Source organism: Mesocricetus auratus, unplaced genomic scaffold (genome assembly GCF_017639785.1).
Source record: "Mesocricetus auratus isolate SY011 unplaced genomic scaffold, BCM_Maur_2.0 Super-Scaffold_100707, whole genome shotgun sequence".
In the NCBI taxonomy this organism is placed as follows: Eukaryota; Metazoa; Chordata; class Mammalia; order Rodentia; family Cricetidae; genus Mesocricetus; species Mesocricetus auratus.
In genome coordinates, this window is record NW_024429269.1 from 5472555 (window position 1) to 5496202 (window position 23648).

The window sequence follows — 23648 nt, forward strand, 5'->3', positions numbered from 1 at the left end:
AGAAAGCAGACTGAGAGCCATAGGAACAAGCCAGTAAGCAGCACTCCTTCATGGCTTCTACATCAGCTCCTGCCTCCAGGTTCCTGACCTGTTTTGAGTTCCTGTCCTGATTTCCTTCAATGATGGAATACAAAGTGCACGTGTAGGCCAAATAAACCCTTTCCTCCCCAACTTGCTTTTCTTGTCATGGTGTTTCATTACAGGGATAGAAACCCTAACTAAAACAAGTTCCAAATGAGGAACTATACTATGGTGACTGTAAAGAACTTTTTTGAGAAGTGAGATTGTAAGGAGGGAAGGAGCTGAGAGTTACAATGTTTCAGTTCTTGTTTCTAAGAAGCTTGAAAATCTCCAAGCCAATGGGAAGGAACCAAGGGAGGAAGAATCATTAGGGTACAGAGTCTTAATACGAACAGGAGACAGTACTGGGCCATCTACTTATCATTTGCCTTTCTGAAACACAGGTGTGACTGGCCAACACAACTCCTGCACATATGTAAATGATTTTAGCCCATCCTGAACACTATGGGGGTCTCCTTCCAACCTAATTCACAAGACAATCCAGGTGCTCCTGTACTAATGCTACAGAATTGGTCTTAAAACTGGGTCAAGAAGGTCTTCTAAGCCAGGTGTTGGTTGGTCATACATGCCTGTAATCCTGGCACTCAGGAGGCAGACACAGGAGTTCAAAGCCATCTTCAAAAGCAGAGAAAGTTCAAGGCCAGGCTGGATTACATGAAAATCTGTTTCAAACAAGGTCTTCTGAAAATCCACAGCTACAAGGTGGAATGGTGGCCCAACATTCAGGAGTTTGAGGTGGGGGGATCAAGACTTTGAGGCCAAACTCAGAAATATGGTGAGATCTTGTCCCCCCCAAAACTCAAACACATAAAAATCCACAATTACAACATAGGTACCAGAAAGTAATCTCAGGTCAAAGAAATTGGTGGTATTGAATCCACTCACTACTGCTCCACCAAAATTTACAACAAGACACAGGCACACAGGCATTACACAGGCAATGACAACATTAGGGAGGACAGGTTTGGTCCTGAGGGGTTCCAGAAAAGTCCACCAACCACACAAATGCCAAAGGTACAATAACCACCACAGTTTTCTTTGATAAAAATCCCCTTTAGGGAATTAACTGTATCAACCAACAGAGAGTCAATGTCATGTCAGTGCCTTAGAATTATTTCCTCTCAAGTGTAGCTCCAATACCTATGTTAAGTTCAGTGCAACTCAGGACAAGGGCAGAAGAACACAACTACCTTTATGTTAGGAAGAGCTTGCACCACCAAAGCCCAATGACTCTAAATGTTTAAAAAAACAAAAAAGCCAGGCAGTGGTGTCCCACACGTTTAATCTCAGCACTTGGGAGGCAGAGGCAGACAGATCTCTGTGAGTTTGAGGTCAGCCTGGTCTACAGAGTGAGTAACATGAGAGCCAGAACTGTTTCACAGAGAAACAAAGTCTCGAAAATAAAAACAACAAAACCCTCGGAAATGGTGTTTATTTATTCATTTATGGGGGGGCAATTGTGCACATGCATGCATGGATGCATGGGTGTGCCATGTTTTTCCATCAGAGACAACTTCTCTTATCAGTTCTCTTCCACCATGTAGGCCTCAGGAATCAAACTCAGGTCATTATGATAGGTGACCAAGAGTCCTTACTAGCTGAGACATCTCACCAGCCCTCACAATGACTTGTCCTGGAAGGAGCTGTGATGATGTAATTGCCATCAGGTAGTGCCAGTAACTGCAAGAGTGACTGTTCTGAAGGAAGGCCCTGAAGGGCCCAGTTCCACATTTCTGTGAACACAAGACTTTGGCTTTTACAATTAAGGTTTTGTTCCTAGATGGAGTCAAACTAGAAATCTCAGAAAGCAGCCTCAACTCTAGAAGTGCAAAACCTGCCAGCTAGAGCAGCGCTGTGAGTAAGCTAGAAGGAGAAGAGTTCAAAGGACTCCTTCAGTGGTCAGGGACTGATGTATACTTGACACAGCTGAAATACTTGCCTCAGGCTGCCAGTCATTACCACACAGCATGACCTCACATATAGGTGTGGTGGTATGGGGTGTAGTCATGTAGGCTCATTATAATCCAAAGCAAGCACTTAATAATAAAAATCTACTCAAAGCATCTTGTTAGGATAAATGTCTAAATTCTTCCCTCCGCTCTTAAAAACAATGACTAATAAACATGTAAGTTTTGGGAAAATGCCCCCAATGCCCCAGTGAACACTGTACACAACTCCTAGTAGTTGGACTGCCCTTATGGTAAGAAGAAATCTTCCGGAACAACATGGTCAGGGAGGCCAGCTCAGTCACACTGTCATGATCTGTAACCTACCCAATGGGCCACTTATTGAGAAGAGGATAGTATTAGTTGCAGAAGAATGTTCTTTCCAATTCTGATCTTTCTCTCTCCAGGAGGAATTTTAACATCTTTGGCTATTTCTTCCTAAATCACACTTCATTCAACCAACTTTGTAAGAACACTGTAAGAGAACACTGCAGATGAGCTGGGTTGAATAACAGCATCCAAATTCACAACTATCTGGAGTCTCAGAGTATGGCCTTATTTAGAAGCAGAGTACGTTAAGATGTGATAGGTTAAGATTTGAAGATGTGACAAGTTAAGATGAGGCCACACTGGATTCGTGGTTGCTAAGCCCAGTGACTGGCATCCTATAAGGTCAATACACAGATGGGAAATGACATAAGGACTCAAGTTAGTGCAAGAGTGATGAATGTACAAGCCACAGAGCATGGAGCACTGCCAGTTACTCCTAGAGATTAGGGAAAAGCAAGAAAGGAGCCTCCCTTGCCAGCTTCAGAATGAGCACAGCCTAGCTAACATCTTGATCTCTGTGTCTAGTTTCTGAGACTAAGAACATGAATTCTGTTGTTTTAAGCCATCCAATTCATGATGCTTTGTTGTGGCAGCCCTAGGAAAGTTAACAGGGTAGGTATCAATACCTGGAGTAATACCTGGTAAGGATTCATCTTGCTCCCACAGGGATAGTCAGTCCTCTTTCACATCTATAAGGGATGCCTGCCTTCTACATCCAACAATAAATGCCTATGAGATTGTTTGGTTTGGAACCCTGTATTACTGTTTTGTTTCCTATATGTACTTATGATAGAGTTTAATTTATAAGTTAAGTGCAATAAGAGATTAATGGTTATAACTAAGAACAATTACTTAAACTTAGGTATCATTTATTTATGGAATTTCTCCTTACTGTTTCAGACCTCAGCTGTCTGTGGGTAACTGAAATTGCAGAAGCAGATGCAGACAAGGGACCGCTGCACATCTGGGTCACAACAAATAGTGCACTGTCCTGCACATCTCAGTACAGTGAGACACTGGCCTTGGGGGATGACGATATCTCTAAAGATGCCCAGATCCTTTCAAAGGGATGCTAAATATTGTTATTTTCAAAGGCATCATTTTTCTCTTTTACTTGAAAAAGAAATACCCTTTTCCTAAGGTAACTACAATCTTTTCCCTTAAAGTGTCTGAGGGTTCACGAGAGTGCACCTGGGTATCTTCTGCTACCGGAAAACAAATTCTGTCTCTGGGGGATTCTGTAAAAACACACACCACCGTGAGTGAGCTCCATCATGTGACACATCAGGCTAGGGCACCTGAAGAATACCACTAATGAAACAGAAGTCAACAGTGACATTTTCATGAAGCTGTTCATGTAATTTGCAAAATATGAATCCCTGCAGAACAGCGTATGCAAGAAGACAAAAGTTTGTAAAATTTCCAACCGTATAAGATAAAAATATGCTTCAAGTTCCTCAGACTGTCAAGGGCACATTCTATTTCCACTTACTGTACCCGGTGTCCCTTCGTGCTGCCCTGCCTCCTTCCCGCCTTCTCTGCTTCGAATTCGTTGAAGAGTACCTTCTTGCTGAGTTAAACCCCAATCTTACCTAGGTTTTTCTACTTGACAGCTTAATACAAGTCTGAGGACGCCAAGATGTAGAGTCTAGGTGTGCATCTATAGGCTCAAGCTAATCATGTAAACACATGACCAACTCATGTGTCAACCAAGAGCACATTAACACTGATGGCACAGTGTGGAACTCAATTTTCATGTCCTGTGAGATAAGATCAAAGCCTTTCTCTTTTTTTCACCTCACATGAGGCAAAACACCATGGTGGTCCAAGGAACTGTTTCAACACAAGTGGAAGCAGACACTATCTGCTTTCACAGCCTCGGAAGGAGACAGACTCACAAACTGAGAGCATGACTCCTAAGCCCATGTACGAACAGACTCCCCATGATGCCGGCTGCTTTTTACCTGGGTAAAACATGTAAACATTCCAGCCTTCCTTCTCTTCTTCATCTGATACATGAGGAATACTTACCCACACCTCAGGGCTAACAGGAAGCAGGGATGAAGCAGGGTGGCAATGTTTATTGTCTTATACAGGAGACATATTCAATAAATTTCTAGTTCTTATTCCTTTACTTCCTTAACCCACATCGACTAATAAAAATGTATGCAGTAAGAATATGGTAAGACTGGGGGGATGGCACAGTTAGTGTTTGACATGCAAGAATGAGGATAGATCAAACTAGGGTTTGATACCAATGCCCACAATTAAAAGAGGGGGCAGGTGTTAAGGCACACTTAAAATCCCAGCACTAGAGAGGCAGAGACAAGAGGGTCCCTGGGGCTTGCTTGCCAGTCAGTCTTGTCTAAGTGGCGAGCTCCAGGTTTAGAGAGGTACCCTGTCTCAAAACATAAGGCGGAGAATGACTGAGAAAGACATGCAACCTTAACCTCTGATCACCATACACAAAGGTATACATTTGCAGGTATACACATACATATATGTACAAACAGACACACATATAGGAACAACAAGTCATATATGATCAATTACATTTATTTTTACACAGCAAAAACAATAATATATTTGAATTCTTTCTTCTTGTCTGAGCCGAACTTCCTCTAACACACACACACACACACACACACACACACACACACACACACACACGATTGAACTTCAGAGGTGTTGGTTTTGTTGGTTTTTGAGATAGATCATATAGAGCCAAGGCTGGTCTCTAATTCACTATGTAGACAAGGGTAACCCTGAACTACTGATTATAATACTGCTTCCATTTCCCAAGTGTTGTGATTACAGGTGCATGACACCACACCTGGTTCCACTGAAACTTTTATATTGCTTTGAGAACTTGTTTGAGGGACAGAGAGACAGCTTAGGGAATAAAGGAACTTGCTGCCAAGACTAATAATTTGAGTTTGAGCCCCAGGACACCATACAGTAGAAAGAAAGAACTAACTCCCTCAAGGTGTCAACTGATCTCCAAACTCCCACTGGGGAGCAAACATCCCCACAAAATAAATACATAAATAACTATAATTCTTAAAACATGTACTTTTAAAAACAGGACTTGTTTTAAAACTCTTTAAAGACATGAATTTATCTTGACAAAAAATGTTGACTTTGTAACAGTTTGGTGAAGATATATTTTTATAAAGGTACACACACACACACATATATATATGCATGTATGTATCAAACTATTCTATAACCATTATTTAGTAGGATTAGTGAAAAGTCCTTGAATAGAAACTATCTCTGTGTTGACACTGAAATTAACTAAAACCCAAGGGCTGGATATACCTGTGAGGGATTTCTATTGACTGAATCATTTGAAGAGGGAAGACATGCCCCAAATCTGGATCTTTTGAGGTGGGAAGATCCACCTTAAATCTGGATCACACCTTCTGCTGTCATCCTGTATAAAGAGCATGGAACAGTGGTTGTCAACCTGTGGGTCACAACCCCAAAAGACCACTGGGGGAAAAACAGATATTTACATTATGATTCATAACAGTAGCAAAATGACAGTTATAAAGTAGCAAGGAAAATAATTTTATGGTTGGGGATCACCATAACATAAGGAACCATATTAAAGGTCACAGCATTAGCAAGTTGAGAACCACTGACATGGAAGAAGAAAGTGCTTGCTCCATTCATACAGCAAGGACATCTGTTCAACTATGTTCACAGGAGCATTATTTGTAATAGCCAGAACCTGGAAGCAGCCTAGATGACCCTCAACTGAAGAATGGATAAACAAAATGTGGCACATTTACACAATGGAGTATTACTCAGCGTAGAAAAAAAAAAGGAATCTTGAAATTCTCAGGCAAATCAAATGAATGGAACTAGAAGAAACCATCCTGAGTGAGGTAACCTAGTCATAAAAAGACAAACATGGTATGTACTCCCTCATATAGGGATATTAGACATAGAGCAAAGGATTGCCAGCCTACACTCCACACTTCCAGAGAAGCCAGGAAACAGGGAGGACCCTGAGAGAGACATACATGGTCCCCTGGAGAAGGGGAAAGGGACAAGATCTCCTGACCAAATTGGGAGTGGGGGGAGGCGAGTTAGGAGAAAGAAAGAGAAGGGGAGAAGAGGAATGGAGAGGAAGATATGAGGGACCAGGAAGATTGAGTCAGAGAAGAATAGAGGAGAGCAAGAAAAGAAATACCATAATAGAGGGAGCCATTATAGGTTTAAAGAGAAATCTGGCACCAGGGAAATGTCCAGAGATATATACAAGGATGACCCCAACTAAGAATTTAAGCAATAGTGGAGAGGCTACCTTAAATGCCCTTCCCTGATAATGAGATTGATGGCTACCTTATATGCCATCCTAGAGCCTTCATCCAGTGGCTGATTGAAGCAGAAACAGACATCCACAGCTAAACAGTGAGCCAAACTCCTGGAATCCAGTTGTAGAGAGGGAGGAATAATGAGCAAAGGGGTCAAGACCAGGCTGGGGAAACCCACAGGCACGGCTGAACAAGGGGGAGCTCATGGACCCCAAACTGACAGCTTGGAAACCAGTGTAGATCAGAACCAGGCCCCCTGAATGTGGGTGTCAGTTAGGAAGCCTGGGCAGTCTCTGGTGCCTCTGGTAATGGAACAGTATTTATCCCTAGTGCACAAATGGACATTGGGAGCCCATTTCCCATAGAGGGATACTATCTCAGCCTAGACACACAGGGGAGGGCCTCGGACCTGCCCCAAATGATGTGACAAACTTTGATGAACCCCCATGGAAGGCCTCACCCTTCCTATGGAGCAGAAAAGGGATGGGATGTAGGTTAGTGGGGGACATGGGAGGATGGGAGGGAAAGGGAACTGAGACTGATATATAAAATAAGATTGTTTCTAATTTAAATTAAAAAAACAAAAGAAAGTGCTTGCTTTTGGCCTGCTTTCCCTTGCTCTTGCTGGCAAGCCCATTCCTTCACTGCCATTAGAGCCTACTTCTTCAGGATTCCTGTGTATTCTGAAGACCAACTAAGACGCCCAGCCTCGTGGACTGAACAACTACTGATTCTTGGACCATCCACAGGGAGAAAACTATTATTGGAACAGTTGAATCATAACTTAAAAGCTATGTTAATAAATTCACATATATATATACATATATATATATATATATTCACACACATATATACTTTCTATCCGTTCCATTCCTCTAGAGAGTCCTGACTACTACAGGAAGCATCTACTCAAGACCTTCAGTGTTATTTTCCTCCACACATCCCTCCTTTAACCAGCCCCCATCCTTCTCCCCCACTTAATCTTCCTGTTCTAGCTTCCCCTTTATCTTTTTAGAACACTATCCTCAATTTCCCTTTCCTTGGAAGATTCCCCCACTCCCTCTGGTCCCTTACTAGGTACCTAACCTCTGTGGTGAATTGAATTGAAACACATTCACACTTAAAAACAGAGAGAGAGAGAGAGAGAGAGAGAGAGAGAGAGAGAGAGAGAGAGAGAGAGAGAGAGAGAGAGAGAGAGAGAGAGAGTTGTGTGGTGTGTGATGTGTGTGTAGCAGTAAGTAGTAATTCTGATGTTGACAGGCACAGAGGTCACAAAAGAATGAGGGTGATGGACTGAGGTCATGGTATAGACTTGATGGGAGCTGGGTATTAAGGCATACAATTAAACAAAAAAAATGTTTGAAGAGAAATCAACCATTGAGGACTGAGGATTAGTGAATATTGTGCAAGCCTTGGACTGAGGTTGAATAGTTAGTCTATGTCAAGGAACTAGAACCCTGATATAAAAGAAGATTCCCTCTCCCCACAGGAATACTTCCTGCCATATTTGAAGGGGTGTGTTAGTGAAGATCCTCTAGAGAAACAGAACTGATAGAATGAACATCTACGAATATGTATATTCTCATATGTATATATAGAGGGAAGGTGGCATGATGTCCCACTCTCTAGCTGAGGACCTATTGACATTTGATTGCTGCTAGGAAAGGGAAGGTCACTTTTTTTAATGATATCATACCTGTTATCTTAAGCACATTCCAGAGCAGGCCCCATGCCCAGGAACAATCAGCCTACACAAACTGGACTTGATGATAATTGGGGGGGCAGTGAAACTGGATAGATAGGGAGGTAGGAGAGGTTCTGGGACCAATGGGGATTGGGGGATGAATAATATCAAAACACATTTAATGATGTTATCAAAGAATAAAACATTTTTAAAAGACCAGTCAAATCCTTAATACTCAATTCTTTAATAGAAGAGGCAGATTTTTTAGAAACTACTTAATGAAACAAAAATGAAGTAGGCAACAACACAGCAAACCTACTAAGCACTGTAGGTGATTAATTTTAATTATTGGGATTCAGAAACAATTTGCATGAAATAACATATAAATTAAATGTAAAATATAATGTCTGAACAACATCTTAAACAATGGTTAGAGCTTTGTAGCCTGGGGTCGTCTGGGCTATAATAAAACAAAGAGTGAGAGGACCAGGAGAAAACAGAGCCTCCCCACCTGCAACTTCTCTCAGACTATCATCACTTTAGCAGAAAGAAGAAAACGCTTTCCCTGCCCTACCTCACACAACCAAGTGATGCTTCTGTCTTTCCCTTCTGCTTCAGAACTGCCCCAAGCCTTCCCTCTGCTAATGTCTCTCAAGCATTCCTACGTCGCTTGCTGCTTGTCTCCTGCCCAGTCCGGGTACAGTGGTTAAAGGGTCTTTGTTTTTCATTCTTCATCTCTGACCCACTGTGCAGTGATAATGGGATCAGCTTAGTAAAATAAGGATTTACTTTCTGGGTTTATCCTTCCCTTGGTTTTATAATTTAATCATTATTTCTTCTTAAAATGCATTTGATGTTCAAGGAACAGAGGACACACAGTCTCAGAAATGGATTTCTTCTGTCTAGAGTAAACTACTAAACTAGTGAGATTCTAAGCATTTTTTTAAAGCAAGGAATCTATTATTACAGAGACGAGAAGCCAGAACCTTAAACATGCTGGTCTCTCAATATAGCTTCCTCTAATACATGAGAGATTTATTAGGCTTCAAAAGTGAATCAGTAGGCTGGGCAGTTGAGTTTCCTCAATGAGACAAAGGAGGCACTTTTAAGGAAGTTCTCGCATAAGCCAACACCCTCAGTCCTTTAGAGGAAGGTAGTTTAGCATCTTGACATTGTAATAAAAAGCCAGAGAAGCAGAAGAGCCCCTTCCCTGACTGATGATCCCATTACCAGGAAGATCCACTTACTAAGAGGACTAATGATTCCATAGTTTCCCCTCTTCTATAGAACACACAGCTACATCTATCCATTTGTCCATGCCAATTAACCATTTATACTGATTTTAAAAGTACACAGAACCACTCATTTGTAACACAGATACAATACTTTCCAAAGACAGCGATTGTTCCATACATAATTGGATGAACTGGTGTGATATAGAAGTAAATTTTAACATTGGTATGGATTTTGGTTTACCAATACAAATTTAAGGTCAGTTTTATTATATGTATACTTTCTATTCTTGTTTATGTATTGTGTTTATACAGTTCATTTTAAAGGGTAATGTATAATTAAAAATACAGATTATATATGGTCATCTTAATAGTCAAAACTTATAATCATTTTAATTAGTTTTTCTAGGCATATAGAGACATATTTCAGATGGATAGATATTTTTCAAACCTTTCAAAGACCTAAAGAATATTCATTTAAAATGATTTGTTAACTTAGGGTTTTTCATGACAATGAGGCACATTTGTTCCTGGAAAAACCAATTACATCAGAGAAGATGATGGGCATCAGTGAAATTCATTATGGAGTTAGTTTCAATGTGACAAGGATAGCCATTTGGACAAGAAACTGCTCTTGCCTGGACTGCTTGACAGCACACTGCAAATTGGATGAGCAGGCTACAGAGAAAAGTGACTGCTGAACTTGCTAAGGGACAGGATGGTCCTTCAAGGTTCTTGCTTCATCAAAAAGTCTGCCAGACATTCTGGACCTATAAGCTAAAGAGGGATGTCCCAACATTACAGAGGAACTTTGGGTGACTGTCCTCTGTCAGTTCTAGAGTTTACATATTATCTTCCTGGGGTCTTTGATAGAGTTGAAGACAGATAGTTATGGTCATGGTTCTCCTTGGCTATGATAAAAGATAAGTTACATATAAAACTGTAGAGTCACAAAGACAGGATAGTTGATAGAATATTTTCTTTAAATTTTGCCAAATGTTAATGAACTAAATATTGTAACTATAATTCTTGCTTGATGACTTTTGCTATATATAATTTTTTATTTCGACAGAAAAGGGGAGATGATGGGGGATGTCTTTCTATATGCTGTAAATATCTGTTGCTCTTATTGGTTGATGAATAAAGCTGTTGAACCAGTGGACAGGCAGAATTTAGCCATTGGGGAGGTAAGACGCCCAGACATTCTCTGATAAGACAAGACCATGTGGAAGATACACAAATTAATAATGATGGGTTAATAATTAAGAGAGAGCTAGCCAATATGAAGCCTAAGTCATTTGCTAGATAATCGTAACTGATATTATGTCTCAGAATGGTTAAGTGGCTGTGGGACCCTGTAGGCGGAGAAAAACCAGTTCAGTGGTATGGAAATAGATGGAAAAAAATCTCTTCTCTACACTGGTGGGGCAACACATGGAGCTTGGCTCACAACCTCCTATAAAGGAATTTGATGCTCTCTTCTGGCTCTGAAGGTATCAGGCACACATGTGATGAACATACACATATGTAAGCAAAATATTTATACATGTAAGATAAGAATAACAAATATTAAAATAAATTTACCCTATACACACCCCTCCTTTAAAAAGTGGCTCTCCTTAAAGTGAACAAGGATCAGTATATAATCTCTGCTTCTCTAAGGAGCAGTTTACAGAACTACAAATGCAATTTGAAAATCCTACCAAGTCATGGACATTAGAGGAGTCCCATAAATATTGTTGATAAGCTGATTTAGGTTTAGTAATACTATTAAAGGCAGGTAAACAACTACTTTGAGATTAGGAAGTATCCAAACACACCTCCAACAATTACAAGTGCTGAGGTAAGACTGCAGACAGAGGTTTAGATTCTATTATATATAAATTTTAAGTCAAGCTATTAAGTAAAATATGATCTTGTAGTCTTCAACTACCTGGAAAGACAGGTTCTTAGATTCTTTGATGTTCCATACCACAGTGAAGTAGCATACAGGGCAAGTACTTCTTTTTCCATCCCCAGTTCTGCCAACATTCCACTCCCCTTCTCCCCATCTTTTCTATTTTCTCCTCTCCTCCTCCTCACCCCCTTCTCTAGTGTATCTTGCTATGTCACCCATGCTGGGCTTAATCACAATATCTTCCATCTTCCAGGCTTTGCCCAGTACCCAGGGTTACAAGGTTCACAGCATTTAGTGTAGGATCTTTTAGTTCACAAGTGCCAAAGCAGAGCTTCTCTCACCCAGGCCACTGGATAATTTTTGTTTTGTTTTATTTCTTTTTTTCAAAACAGGGTTTCTCTATATAGCCCTTGCTGTACTGGAATTTGTTCTGTGGACCAGGTTGGCCTTGAACTCAGAGATCTGCCTACCTCTGTTTCAAGTGCTGGGATTAAAGGTATGTGCCACCACACCTGGCTTGGATAATTTATTCAATATAGAAATGGCCAGATCACACTTGCTATGAGTCAATATACTAGACAAAAGTCAGTAAGTAAGACGACAAAGCTAAAACTTAAACTTCCAACCCCTAAGCACTTCAGGTCTCTTAAGACCTATAACCAACAGATCTAATATTTATCTGGATCTATATCTAAAATTTTGATCTGTACTTTCTTAACAAACCCATTCAAGTTTATAGCATTTTATTCACATTACAAGTGAGTTGAAACAAGAAAAAGTCAAGAGAACACAGAGTATCAAAACAGAAGATGAGATGTGCAGATGGAAGAGAAAGCATTTCCCTTGTATGTCTGTTGCTAACACCCAGATGACGCAGCCGGTCCAAGTTCAGTACATCAAGTTCGTGATCTCCATCCCTCTCACTGATGCAGATACACACAGCTACAGTGTGGGCCTGCTAACGCCCATAGCCTAGCAACCAGCAAAGCAGCAGGGCGCGCTGAGCCACAGCACATAAGAGCCTCTCCCTACACAGAGCCTCCCCCTCACCATAACTTACTATGCTCCATGCACTAACTTAGCCAGAAAATGGCTGTTTACTTGAAAAAACTATTAGGTAACTTGTTATCGCAGTTCATAACACTCCATAAGAGGGCAAGTATTTCAACTGGAAATCTTACTTATTTGTACTTACTGAGATTGTACCATTGTCTAGACCTATGGACAGTCTTCTTGTTTCCGGGTTAAAAGACATGCATGAACATGGAGCTGAAAGAAATGAACATGTTGATGAAATTAACAAAACAATGATTCTCATCGATTTAGGGGTGTCTAATGAGCTAAGTGTGTGGCTAGGTTACCCCATCATCTCCTGAAATAGTTCATTTCAACCATGCTCACAACGAAGTAAAAGCAGTAATTTTGAGACTAAACACCTAGTTTTTAAGTTGCCTTTTAATGAATATATAAGTAAGACATTCTCAAACATAGCATGTCCTGTACTTTTGGCTTGTGCTGGTCATACTAGATCTAAATTTGCTTGTCTAGAAGACTGACTCTACTTTGTGCTGTATAAACCATTGACCAGTACTCTCTTAATCCCACTCAAATCGCAATTTAAACAGGAGAAAGCAATGTTTTCTGAGATGGAGAGAAAACAGAGTTTAACCTCTACTGCTAGGCATTCAAATACACACACCAGTGCAGAAAAGTGTATCAGTTCAGAATTTATGTGGGGCAAATGAACACTCTGAGTGTTCAAGAGGTATACTGGAAGTTGCTAGTTGAAAATAACTGTGGGGTCATTTTCTTTGCATGAAGTAAAGAAAGACCCTGATTTAAATGAAAATAAAACATATAAATCTATGGTGGTAAGAACATGGTGGTTTTATTTGTAAATGAATTGTGGTTTAATTAGCAAAGATGCAGCATGCTGAAGTAGGGAGAATCCCTTATTCAGCATCACTGATATCTTCAGCATCACTGATGGCTTTGGAAGAGCAGAATTCAGACACAGACACGCACACAGCAAGAACAGGGTGTGAGGGTGCACCAGAGCTAAGGCTGAGACCAGGAAGCCACCAGAAGCCAAAGAGTAAGTAGCAAAGCTCAGGCTCCCTCACAGCCCTCAGAAGGAGCCAAAGTTGTGCAGGACCCCTAAGATCTCAGTCTCCAGACAGTCCAGCTGCTGAAGTGACTCCCTTTATGGTACTTTCTTACAGAGGCCCCAGGAAACTCGTGTAGGAGTTATTTCATGGTGTGGCGGTATTAAGAATAAAAAGCATCCTTTTAAAGTCCCTCACTCTCTGAATGCTGTCCACTTGTGGCTCTCTGTATTAACTGCCATCTACTGCAAGAAGAAGCTTCTCTAGTGGAAGGTGAGAGCTGCACTCACCTATGGTTATAGCAATATGTCATCAGGAGTCATTTTATTGCTGTGTTCCTTTAGCAGAATGATAGTATTTTTCCCACTCCCTTATAAAAAACAGAACTGCCAAATTCATCATCTTATTTTATTAGAGTGAGTGTGTGTACGTCTGTGTGTTAAATGAGTGTGCAGACGGGTGTGCTTGTGTACGTACATCCAGAGGTCATTTGGGATATCCAATTAAAATGGCTCGCTGTCATCCTCTACTTCTCTCTGCATTATAGCCTGGACAAGGGTCCCTCATTGAACTGGAGCCCTGCAACTGAACAGCCATTTGGGGGGTTTCTTTACTGTACCTCTTGTATACAGTACTAAGAACATGTCAAACCACCTTACAGGATGAGAGTTAAAATAAAATATATCAGACAGCAGTGGACACGACCACACTTTGACCAGACTGCTTAGAGTGTGTGCACATCCTTGGCCCTCTAACTAAACTTTGATCTTACTTCAGGACCCTAAAGATGGCTTTACTGGATCTCTTTGCCCCCACCCCCTCTCAGTGTAACCACATACACTGCCTTTTCTGCTTCCCACTTTTGATTCTTTTAATTTTGACTTGGCACAGGTTTTGACCTCCAAATTCACTCCTACAATGTAGGTTGGGGCCACAATAAAATAACAGCTCCCTCAGTCATTTAGAGACAGAGAATCTTAAGTCTATAATGACTACCTTTACCTTTTGATCCTTTGTATTAATAATACTTTCTCTCATCTTAAAAGAAATAGAGATAAACTTTCTTCCCTTTTCTTTTCTGAACTGAATGCACCTAATTTTATGTAATTGTATCATATGTCTATCATAATTGTTCTTGTATGCTTTTTGTTTCCATGTTATTTATTTCAGAAAGATTTTTTAAACAAACTATGGCCACTTCACTTCCTTTTTTTTTAAATTCATGTTTGTTGTATGCTAAAATGATTATTAGTTTTGGGCATGTTCAATTAAAATACATATAATATCTTAAAGTATATTCAATGTTTCAAAAACCTTAAAATGCTAATTGTTTATATAAAACAATATTTGTTAGAGTTATAAGATTTCATTAAGCTATAAATTTGAATGTTGAATTCAAAAATTTAGATAAGGGTTTCCTTCCAAAACAGTTTCTAATATATAGTCATATAAATTTTGAACTTGTTTTATAATAGGTGACATAAAATTTGAGTGATTTCTTCAAAGTGGTATATATATGTATATATATATAAATTAATGTAATACAATCTAATCTGATGATGGTTCCCCTCCAGCTTTCAGATTCTCCCTACTTTTATCTATGAAAACTAATGTTCCAAATTAGAGATTTTTTCAAAGGATAAACCCCAGATGATTTCATCAACTAAAAGAAAAGAACATCATCTCAAAGACTCCTTTCTGATTTAAGCTCATGACTACTCCTAACTCACTTCAGGGAGGATAAAGCTCACAACTGTCTGGGCACTCCTAACTCACTCACATCATCTGAGAACACATTCATGTGGACTTGGAATATTCTAGATGTACTTATCTTCAATGCCACTGACAATAGAATACTCTGAGAAACTAAACAATTACCTGCCTATGCTTCTTAAATATTTTGTGATTAGATTTTAAAAATTACTATGACATCTAGTATTCTATCTGGTATATTTCAAATGAGAATTACATATGAAGATATTATGTCCTTTCATTTCATCTCACCTTTTTGATATGACTATTTGCTTACCCTAAGCCCCACATTATGCAAAACTAATGTTTGTGCTAGGTGGCGGTGACACACACCTTCATTCCCAGCACTCTGAAAGTAGAGGCAGTCGGATCTCTGTGAGTTTGAGACCAGCCTAGTCTTGAGTTCCAGGACAGCCCAAGGCTACACAAAAGAAACCCTGCTTCAATAAACAAAAACAAACAACAACTAATGTTTGAAAGAGTCAAAATTTTCCAGTCTTTATAAACACACACATACACATATTCTTATTATCCAGTGTAATTTGGCTAAAACAAAAAAATAGTTTCTAATTTAAACTTTAATTCCATTTATTTTAAGTAGAAATATCCAAAGATTTGAGTTCACTCTTCTTATGTAAATTATAAAAGGATATCAATCTCTGGTACCAACAATATCCATGATGGTTTATACCTTAAATACTGGTGTTTCTTGACTTAATTATTATCTAAAATGTCCTATAGTATAACTATCCAGTATTTAAAAATTAAACAATATTTATCTTTACTAATTTAAAAGTGTATGGGGCAGATGGACAACAGTGACTCTTTATCTTGGGCTAGTTTTAGTCCCTGGGATATCCATTCCTTGCCCTTCTCTGTGTAGGAACCAACACCCCATGATTAATAAATAAAAATCTTTTTTGCCTCTAACTTAGCTGACCACTAGCTTTCATCAACCCAAAAGCTTCAGATAGCATCTTGGGTCTATAGAAAAGCTTCTCCATCTCACTGTACCTGCCCCTCTGATGTACCCAGCAATGTATTTTAAACTTGGCTTATTTCTGCGGAACTATAAAATTTCATGGAACTTCTTCCACAATAGAACATAGAATTTGGGGTAACCTAAATCTATGTTCCTGAGCTATGGTCACTCAAAAGGCTCCACAATAAACTGTCTCTTACTCCCTTAAAAAATATCCACAGAGAATTTCACATTGATGTTCGTGTAAACAAAGGCACAGTGAATAAAGGCATTTATACAGAAGGGTTACAGGTACATAGCTCAAAGCCTAGGTGAAGGCTTTTGCCACCCACTGCAGTCAGGCTCTCTCTCAATGAGGCCTTGATTTCATGTTGGAAAACAGATGGTTCAAAATCAGTAAGGGCTCGAGTTCCTACGTTTGTTAGCTGAGCAAATGGTTCGGTGGCTGTACCCGTGTAAAATCTGTGTGGCCTGACCACAACCTCACAACCAAGAGCTGGGGAGGTGACAAAACAAGCTATTTCAGTGATTTGTACGATGTGTCAATCTTTGTATTAGTGTAATTATCTTTGGGGAAAAGGGACAAATTCATAAATACTCAGGAGCTAAGGTAACTTCCACCTGCCTGGCCTGAAAAGAGATCCCACAATGGCCTCCAGTCATCTCATGTCCCAGCCTGAGGATTCAACCCTCAACCTTCTAGTTACTATAACTCTGGCAGCCAAGGGAGTTTACCTGTTCTCTATTCCCAAAGGAGAAGTTGGCACCAAGGGCCCAACTGTGATACCCTATCCTCTCACACAACCTTCTCCACCACCTGCTACCCAGCTGATATTTCAAATACCTTCCCGCATTTGTCTTAAAACCTTGAGTGACAAAACTAGTTAGTAAAGTAACTCTGAAATATATCAACCATGGATATCTGGGACTTTCCTGTGCTATTTTGTCTGCAGTATAATGAGAATGCAGTAGTTGAAATCATACCCATTAGGAGCCTAGAACCACGGATGGCTGCAATGAAATCTCAGTCCTGGGCCCTGAGGAAGGTCCCTCTACAGTTAACAAACCTGGGTAACAGCCTGTAAGCTGGCACTGCCACAACAGTTAGCAGCAATAGCATGGGTCTCCAGGCGGGGAGTGGAAGAATATTTGCTCCAATTTCTCTTTTGCCCACAATATCAGCTTGTTTACAAGAAAACTGTTTATGGCCGTAATCACCCTAAATTCTCTACAGAGGCACTGGGGTGTAACTCAGTAATAGAGTGTGTTTAGTAGGCAGGCACATGGCCCTGGGTTCAATTCCCAGCACAGACATATGAAAAATTCGGTTGAGAGCAGTTTAACTAGACTTTCTTCAGGGAACACCAGTGACCAGGTCCTTTTCACACTACTACTGAAACTGTAATCCTCAATGAAATGTGGGCAGAACCTGCCTTCTTCGCCCAGTGTAAGCATCAGGAAGGAACCACCCACTACAGTTACCTCCAAATCCTCTGGAAATTGCATGTAGTCAGAAGCAATGTTTAACATTAGTTGGACAAACTGTCCAAAGAAACTAAAGATTGGAGGATAAACGATTCTTTTCTGCTTTCCCTCTTTCCATGGCTTCACTCCTCCCAACCATGTTCAGCTCAACACTACAGTGACACCAATAGGACCATGAGTCAGCCTTTCCCTTTAAAGGTCACAAAGATCCAGGAGAGTGTGACAGGCAGGGTAGCCACAGACTTGCAGCTACAGCCAGGGAAACATAAGCACATGTGGGTGTAGCTGGCAGGCAAAGAGGGCTTGTCTTGATTGACCTCACAGGCAGAGCCCTGCCAGCATTCTGGGTGGGCTAGGAGGATGAGGAAGGAAGCTTCCAGTACCACCATCTGGGCTTCTGTCCCCTCAGGAGTCAGAAAGTCCTCTGCCTGGCTCTTCCTTCCTTTTCTGCCATCAGCTCCTACTGCATCTCCACGCACAAATGCCTGTTGCCAGTTCTAGGACCTTACCAGGACCAAAACCAGCATTTCCTGCTCAAAGTGTTGAAGTCCTGGAAAAGCCAGATTAATTCAGAAAAAAAAATCTTAATTACAAGAGACTCCTTAAGGCTGATCTCTTGGCTTCCTTCCTCCAGGTGAAGGGACAGCTTAGAAACAAGAATGGGGATACTAGCACAGTCAGTGGCTGGGATTTCCTTTGCTTGCTTGTCAACCCCCTAGGTCACACCGCATTATCACACCCTGCCTTGCTAGTCACTCAGCATCAAACTCAGCCTTCACTGCTCTTCTCGCCCAATGCCTCCTGCCCGCTTCTGTGTTAAACTTCAACTTCTTACTAAAGATACAGAGTATCTACTCTCCTGCCAAACACAACAATTACCATATGTGAAAAGTATTCTAGAAGACAAAGTCAAGAAGCTGCTTTCCGCATCTGGAAGATGACTTATTATTTACCAGTGTAAATATGCAGCATGGTCATAGCTGTGCTGTAGCACACGTGCTATAGCCATTCAGTTGGTGCTCTTTCTTTTTCACTCATTTTGTAGCCAAGAGCACTTAACCATTAACTAGGAACAATACTAACTAATCTCTTTCTCTCTTTTTAACACTCAATAGGAAAGTGTGCAGACTAATTCAATATCTTCTCTATGACCAAGTATGGCTTATTCCCTTCTGTGATGTGATTCTCACTCTCAAGTTGAACAAAGCTGAAATACTTGCTAAACAGTTAGTTACTATGTGCCCTAAATTTGTAAGATTCCTAGAACATAAAAGCCAAATTCTGTTTTTTCAAGTTATTTTAAAATTATAATACAATGTAATGGGTTTAATTATGACAAGAAAGCTAATTACTGACAACTGTGAAGAATATATACAAATACATGGCCTTTTGTTTGTTTTTTTCTTTTACCAGTACGCAATACTGAAAGCACCCAAGAATGAAAAATTTCAGGAATCACCTTGCTATGAATTTCATCTGCAAATTCCTGGCACCCATCATTGTCCTATTATAGTAGACATGTCATAAATGTTTGACTCACATGATTTACATATTTATAAATCAATACTGTGTATGCACGAGACTGCATCTGGATTCTTTTAAACATGTAATATTGCTCAGCAACTCATAAGCCATAATATTATAAGATCATATTCTCAGCTTTAACATACATTGAAATGGACTGGAGATTTTACTAAAATGTTGATTCTGAGCCAGTCACTTTGGGGAGAACACAATAGCATAATTCCAATAAGTGTTCAGGCAATGCTGAAAACCATCTAAGGATCAAGGAAGGTCTATTTTAACTCCCTTTCAAGGACTGCACAAATAACTAAACAGTCTTACTTCCCAAAGCCAATGTACTACTTTAGAGAAGCAGAGCCATGCTCTTGGGGAAATCATATTTATTCTTAGATTCCATCATTCCACAGGTGTTTACTGAGCACCTGTGTCATACTGCCCAGGTGTTTCTGCTGCCTGTTCTGCACAACACGGGGAGCTATAAATCCCTGTTTAGTTACAGCCATTCATTGCCTCCTCTTGGTAGCTATGTGTCAAGTTGATGAACAGGTAACACCAGAGAAAAGACTGGTTATTTCACTTAAAGTCAGGGGAGAAGAAAAAAATCAGAATTTTCCTTATTTCCCCAAGCTCCTAAAACATCATTCCTACCATAGCTTAATAGTTCATGTTAGTAGAGTGAGGAAGCTAAAATGGTAGGCCTATGTCCTCTAGTTGTGTCTGCTAGAACCAAAACAGGTAAAGCACAGAATCCCAAAAAGTTTCTTTGTAGAAAATGGGTTGACAAATCAGGTCAGCTTTGTGGCTGCCACTTACTTAATAGAAAATTCTAGAGTCATCAAAAGTCTCAAAGATAACTTGAAAATCAATGAAAATCACTATATCCTTAATAAGCACTTGCTGTTCTTTCAGCATTTCTAGCCTATTTCCATTCCTTTGTAATACCTGCTGACCTGCATAACCACTCTCTGCAAGGGGCTCCAGTGGCCACACTAGGCTGGGACTCAGGGAGGCAACTTTTACCACCCTTCCTGTCCTCCACTCTGGTCTCTCCACACATTCTCTTAGTCCTGCTGCAGCCTGCCCTCAGAAAGCCCTATGTCCAGCTCTTCTCCTTCCCCTGGGGACTCTGCCTCTTGATGCAGACCCAGGGTCCCCTAGTGCTTTCCTGTCACACCTTCCAGCCTTCCCTTCTAACCCATCTCCAGTCCTTCATGAAAACGGGTCACCTACAGAAACACTCTCTATCAGTGCCACACTAGGATAGGACCCAGAGTGGGCAAAAGCAACCAAGGAACAGAACTCCCACCCATCAAAGAAGACAGCAGATATCTATGCCAAGAGCATCATAATTTCAAAGACCATAACTCTGGCTGCCTAGATCTCAGGGCAAAAACGTAAATGAAAGCCAAGACAACATACCTTTTCCTGAAGGCAGCAGCAGTAATAGGCCCTGAGAAAAGCAATTTAGCTAAAGCACAAGACAAGGACTTCAAAGTATCAATGGTGATTATATTTAAGGACCTTGGAGAGGATATGAATAAATGCTTTAATGGAGACCATAAAAAAACAGTTGAAAGAAATAGTGAAAACAATTCAAAGGGTGAAGGCATAATTTAACAAAGACATAGAATCATCAAGGAAACCCAAATTGAAAATGAAAACTTTTGGAAGTGAAAAGAAAACCTCAGAGATAAGTCTCAACAAGAGAGTACAAGATACTGAAGAGACAACTTAATGTCTTGAAGACAAGGTAGAAGAAATGGATAGCTCAGACAAAGAAAAAGTTAAATCCCTACCCTCAAATAATCTAGACACAAAACATACAGAAATCAGGGACACTATAGAAGGACCGTAGGTACAGAGGAAGAGGAAGAAACACAAGCCAAAAGCACAGGAAATGTTTTGTTAAAAAATTTATAGACTTAACAGTTAACATCCACATAAAAGTGAATACATACCATGGATGTCTTTCTGGGTCTCAGGATGATTTTTTTTTCTAGCTCTATCTGTTTACCTACAAATTTCATGATGTCTTTTTTTTTAATAGCTGAGTAACACTCCATTGTGTAAATGTATCACATTTTCTTTATTCATTCTTCTGTTGAGAGACATCTAGGTTATTTCCAACTTCTGGCTATTATGAATAGAGCAGCAATGAACATGGTTGAGCAAGTGTCCTTGTGGTAGGATGAAGCATGCTTTGGCTATATGCCCAAGAGTGGTAGAGCTGGATCTTGAGGTAGATTGATTCCCATCTTCATGAGGAATGGTGGCATTGATTTTCATAGTCGCTGCACAAGTTTGTACTCCCATCAGCAATGGATGAGTGTTCCCCTTACTTCATCTCCTTGCCAGTCTGAGCTGTCACTTGTTCTATTGATCTTAGTCATTCTGACTGGGATAAGATAAAATCTCAAAGCAGTTTTGATTTACATTTCCCTGATGGCTAAGGATGCTAAACATTTCTCTCTCTCTCTCTCTCTCTCTTTCTTTGAGACAGGGTTTCTTTGTAACAGCTCTGGCTGTCCTGGAACTCACTCTATAGACTAGGCTGGCGCTGAACTCACAGAGATCCACCTGCCTCTGCCTCCTAAGTACTGGGATTACAGGTGTCACCGCCTGACTTGCTAAACATTTCTTTAAGTGTTTCTCAGGCGTTTGAAATTCCTCTATTGATAATTTTCTGTTTAGATTTGTACCCCATTTTTTTCAATATAAAAAAGAACACAGTTTATGGAAAGAACAACCCATCCCCCTAGTAGAAATTCTAAATGTCATATATCTGATACATGTACCCCATTTTTAATTGGGTTATTTGTTTTCTTGATATCTACTTTTTTGAGTTCCTTATATATTTTAGATAATTGCTCTCTATTGGGTGTGTAGTTGGTAAAAATCTTCTCTCATGCTGTAGGCTTCTGCTTTGTCTGAATAATGGTATCCTTTGCCATGCAGAAACTTCTCAATTTTATGAAGAACAATTTATTAATTGTTCATCTTAGTGCTTTGTGCTAACTGTTTAATGTTCAGAAAGTCTTTTTTGTGCCAATGAGTTCAGGTTATTCCCCACTTTCTCTTCTATCAGGTTAAGAGTATCTGGTTTTATGTTGAAGAATTTGGTCCATTTGGAGTTGAGTTATATACAAGGTGATATGTATGGATTTATTTGCATTCTTCTACATGCAGCCATTCAGTTTGACCAGCACCATCTTTTTTCTGGTGTATGTTCCTGTCTACTTTATAAGAAAAAAAAATCAGGTGTCCATAGGTGTGTGGATCTATGTCTGGGTCTTCAATTTCATTGATCAACATGTCTGTTTTTGTGCCAATACCATCCTTTGTGCTTACATGTGAATATTAGTTGTTAAGTCAATGACAATCAGGATACAATCCATAGTACCACATGATAGGTATAGAATAAGGAACTAGAGGGTACAGATAAGTCTTATTAGGAAAGAGAAATAGAACAGATAGTTATGGATGGAGGGACGGAGCTGGAACCAGAGGATCAAGTCGGGAGAAGGGTGGATGAAAAGGGGAATACTGGTAGAGAGAGATAAAATTAAGGATTATTTGAGGGGTAGTATGGAAAGCTTATACAATAGAAGCTTCCTAAAATATATATATATATGAAGGCAATCTAAATGAAATCACCAAATAATGGGGGAGACTCAGTCCCAACTGGCCATCTCTTGTCACCAAATGATTCATCTAGTTCCAGGATTGGATTACATCTAATTGAGTTGTTGGCCAAAGAGATTCCATGGGAATCCCCAGACGACCCAAGGCTGTTGCCAAGGCAAATAGGTTGCTCTCCATAAGCAGACAGCAAGGCCCAATTGGTAAACACAATACCCACACAACTCATTTAGCATGGAGAAGTTAAGCTGGTGCCTATATAGAGCTTTCCCCGCTTTGTTTTAGCATATTTGATACAGGAAGGTACTCCGCATGCTAAAAAAGAAAAACTTAAACACCAAGCCAGCCACAATCCCTTTGCGCTACAGTAATGTGTTGCCTGCAAGACACGCTAGAACAATGGTGGCACAAAGCTTTTGGGAGCCAACCAGTATCTGATTGGACTTTAAAGCTCACTCCATGAGATAGAACCCATGCCCAAGTCACCAAGAGAAGGAGAGAGAAGATCTAAATTAATGCAATGAGAGATAAAAAGGGAGGCACAGAAACAACCACCAAGGAAATTCAGAAAATAATATTCTTGAAAAAAATCTGTGTTTCACCAAACTCAAAAACTTAAAAAATATGGATGAGTTTCTCTACATATATAATCTACCAAAACTAAAT

At 40.0% G+C, this 23648-nt stretch overlaps 1 protein-coding gene across 1 annotated transcript in view; it reads right to left on the reverse strand.

Annotated features, from left to right (window-relative positions):
- The window catches only part of Wdfy2 (WD repeat and FYVE domain containing 2), a 145019-nt gene that overhangs the window by 65957 nt on the left and 55414 nt on the right, over window positions 1-23648 (reverse strand). Inside the window, exon 3 of the mRNA XM_005075280.4 lies at window positions 12691-12764. Coding sequence (XP_005075337.1) covers window positions 12691-12764 — 74 coding nt within the window. The remainder of the gene's footprint in view (window positions 1-12690; window positions 12765-23648) is intronic.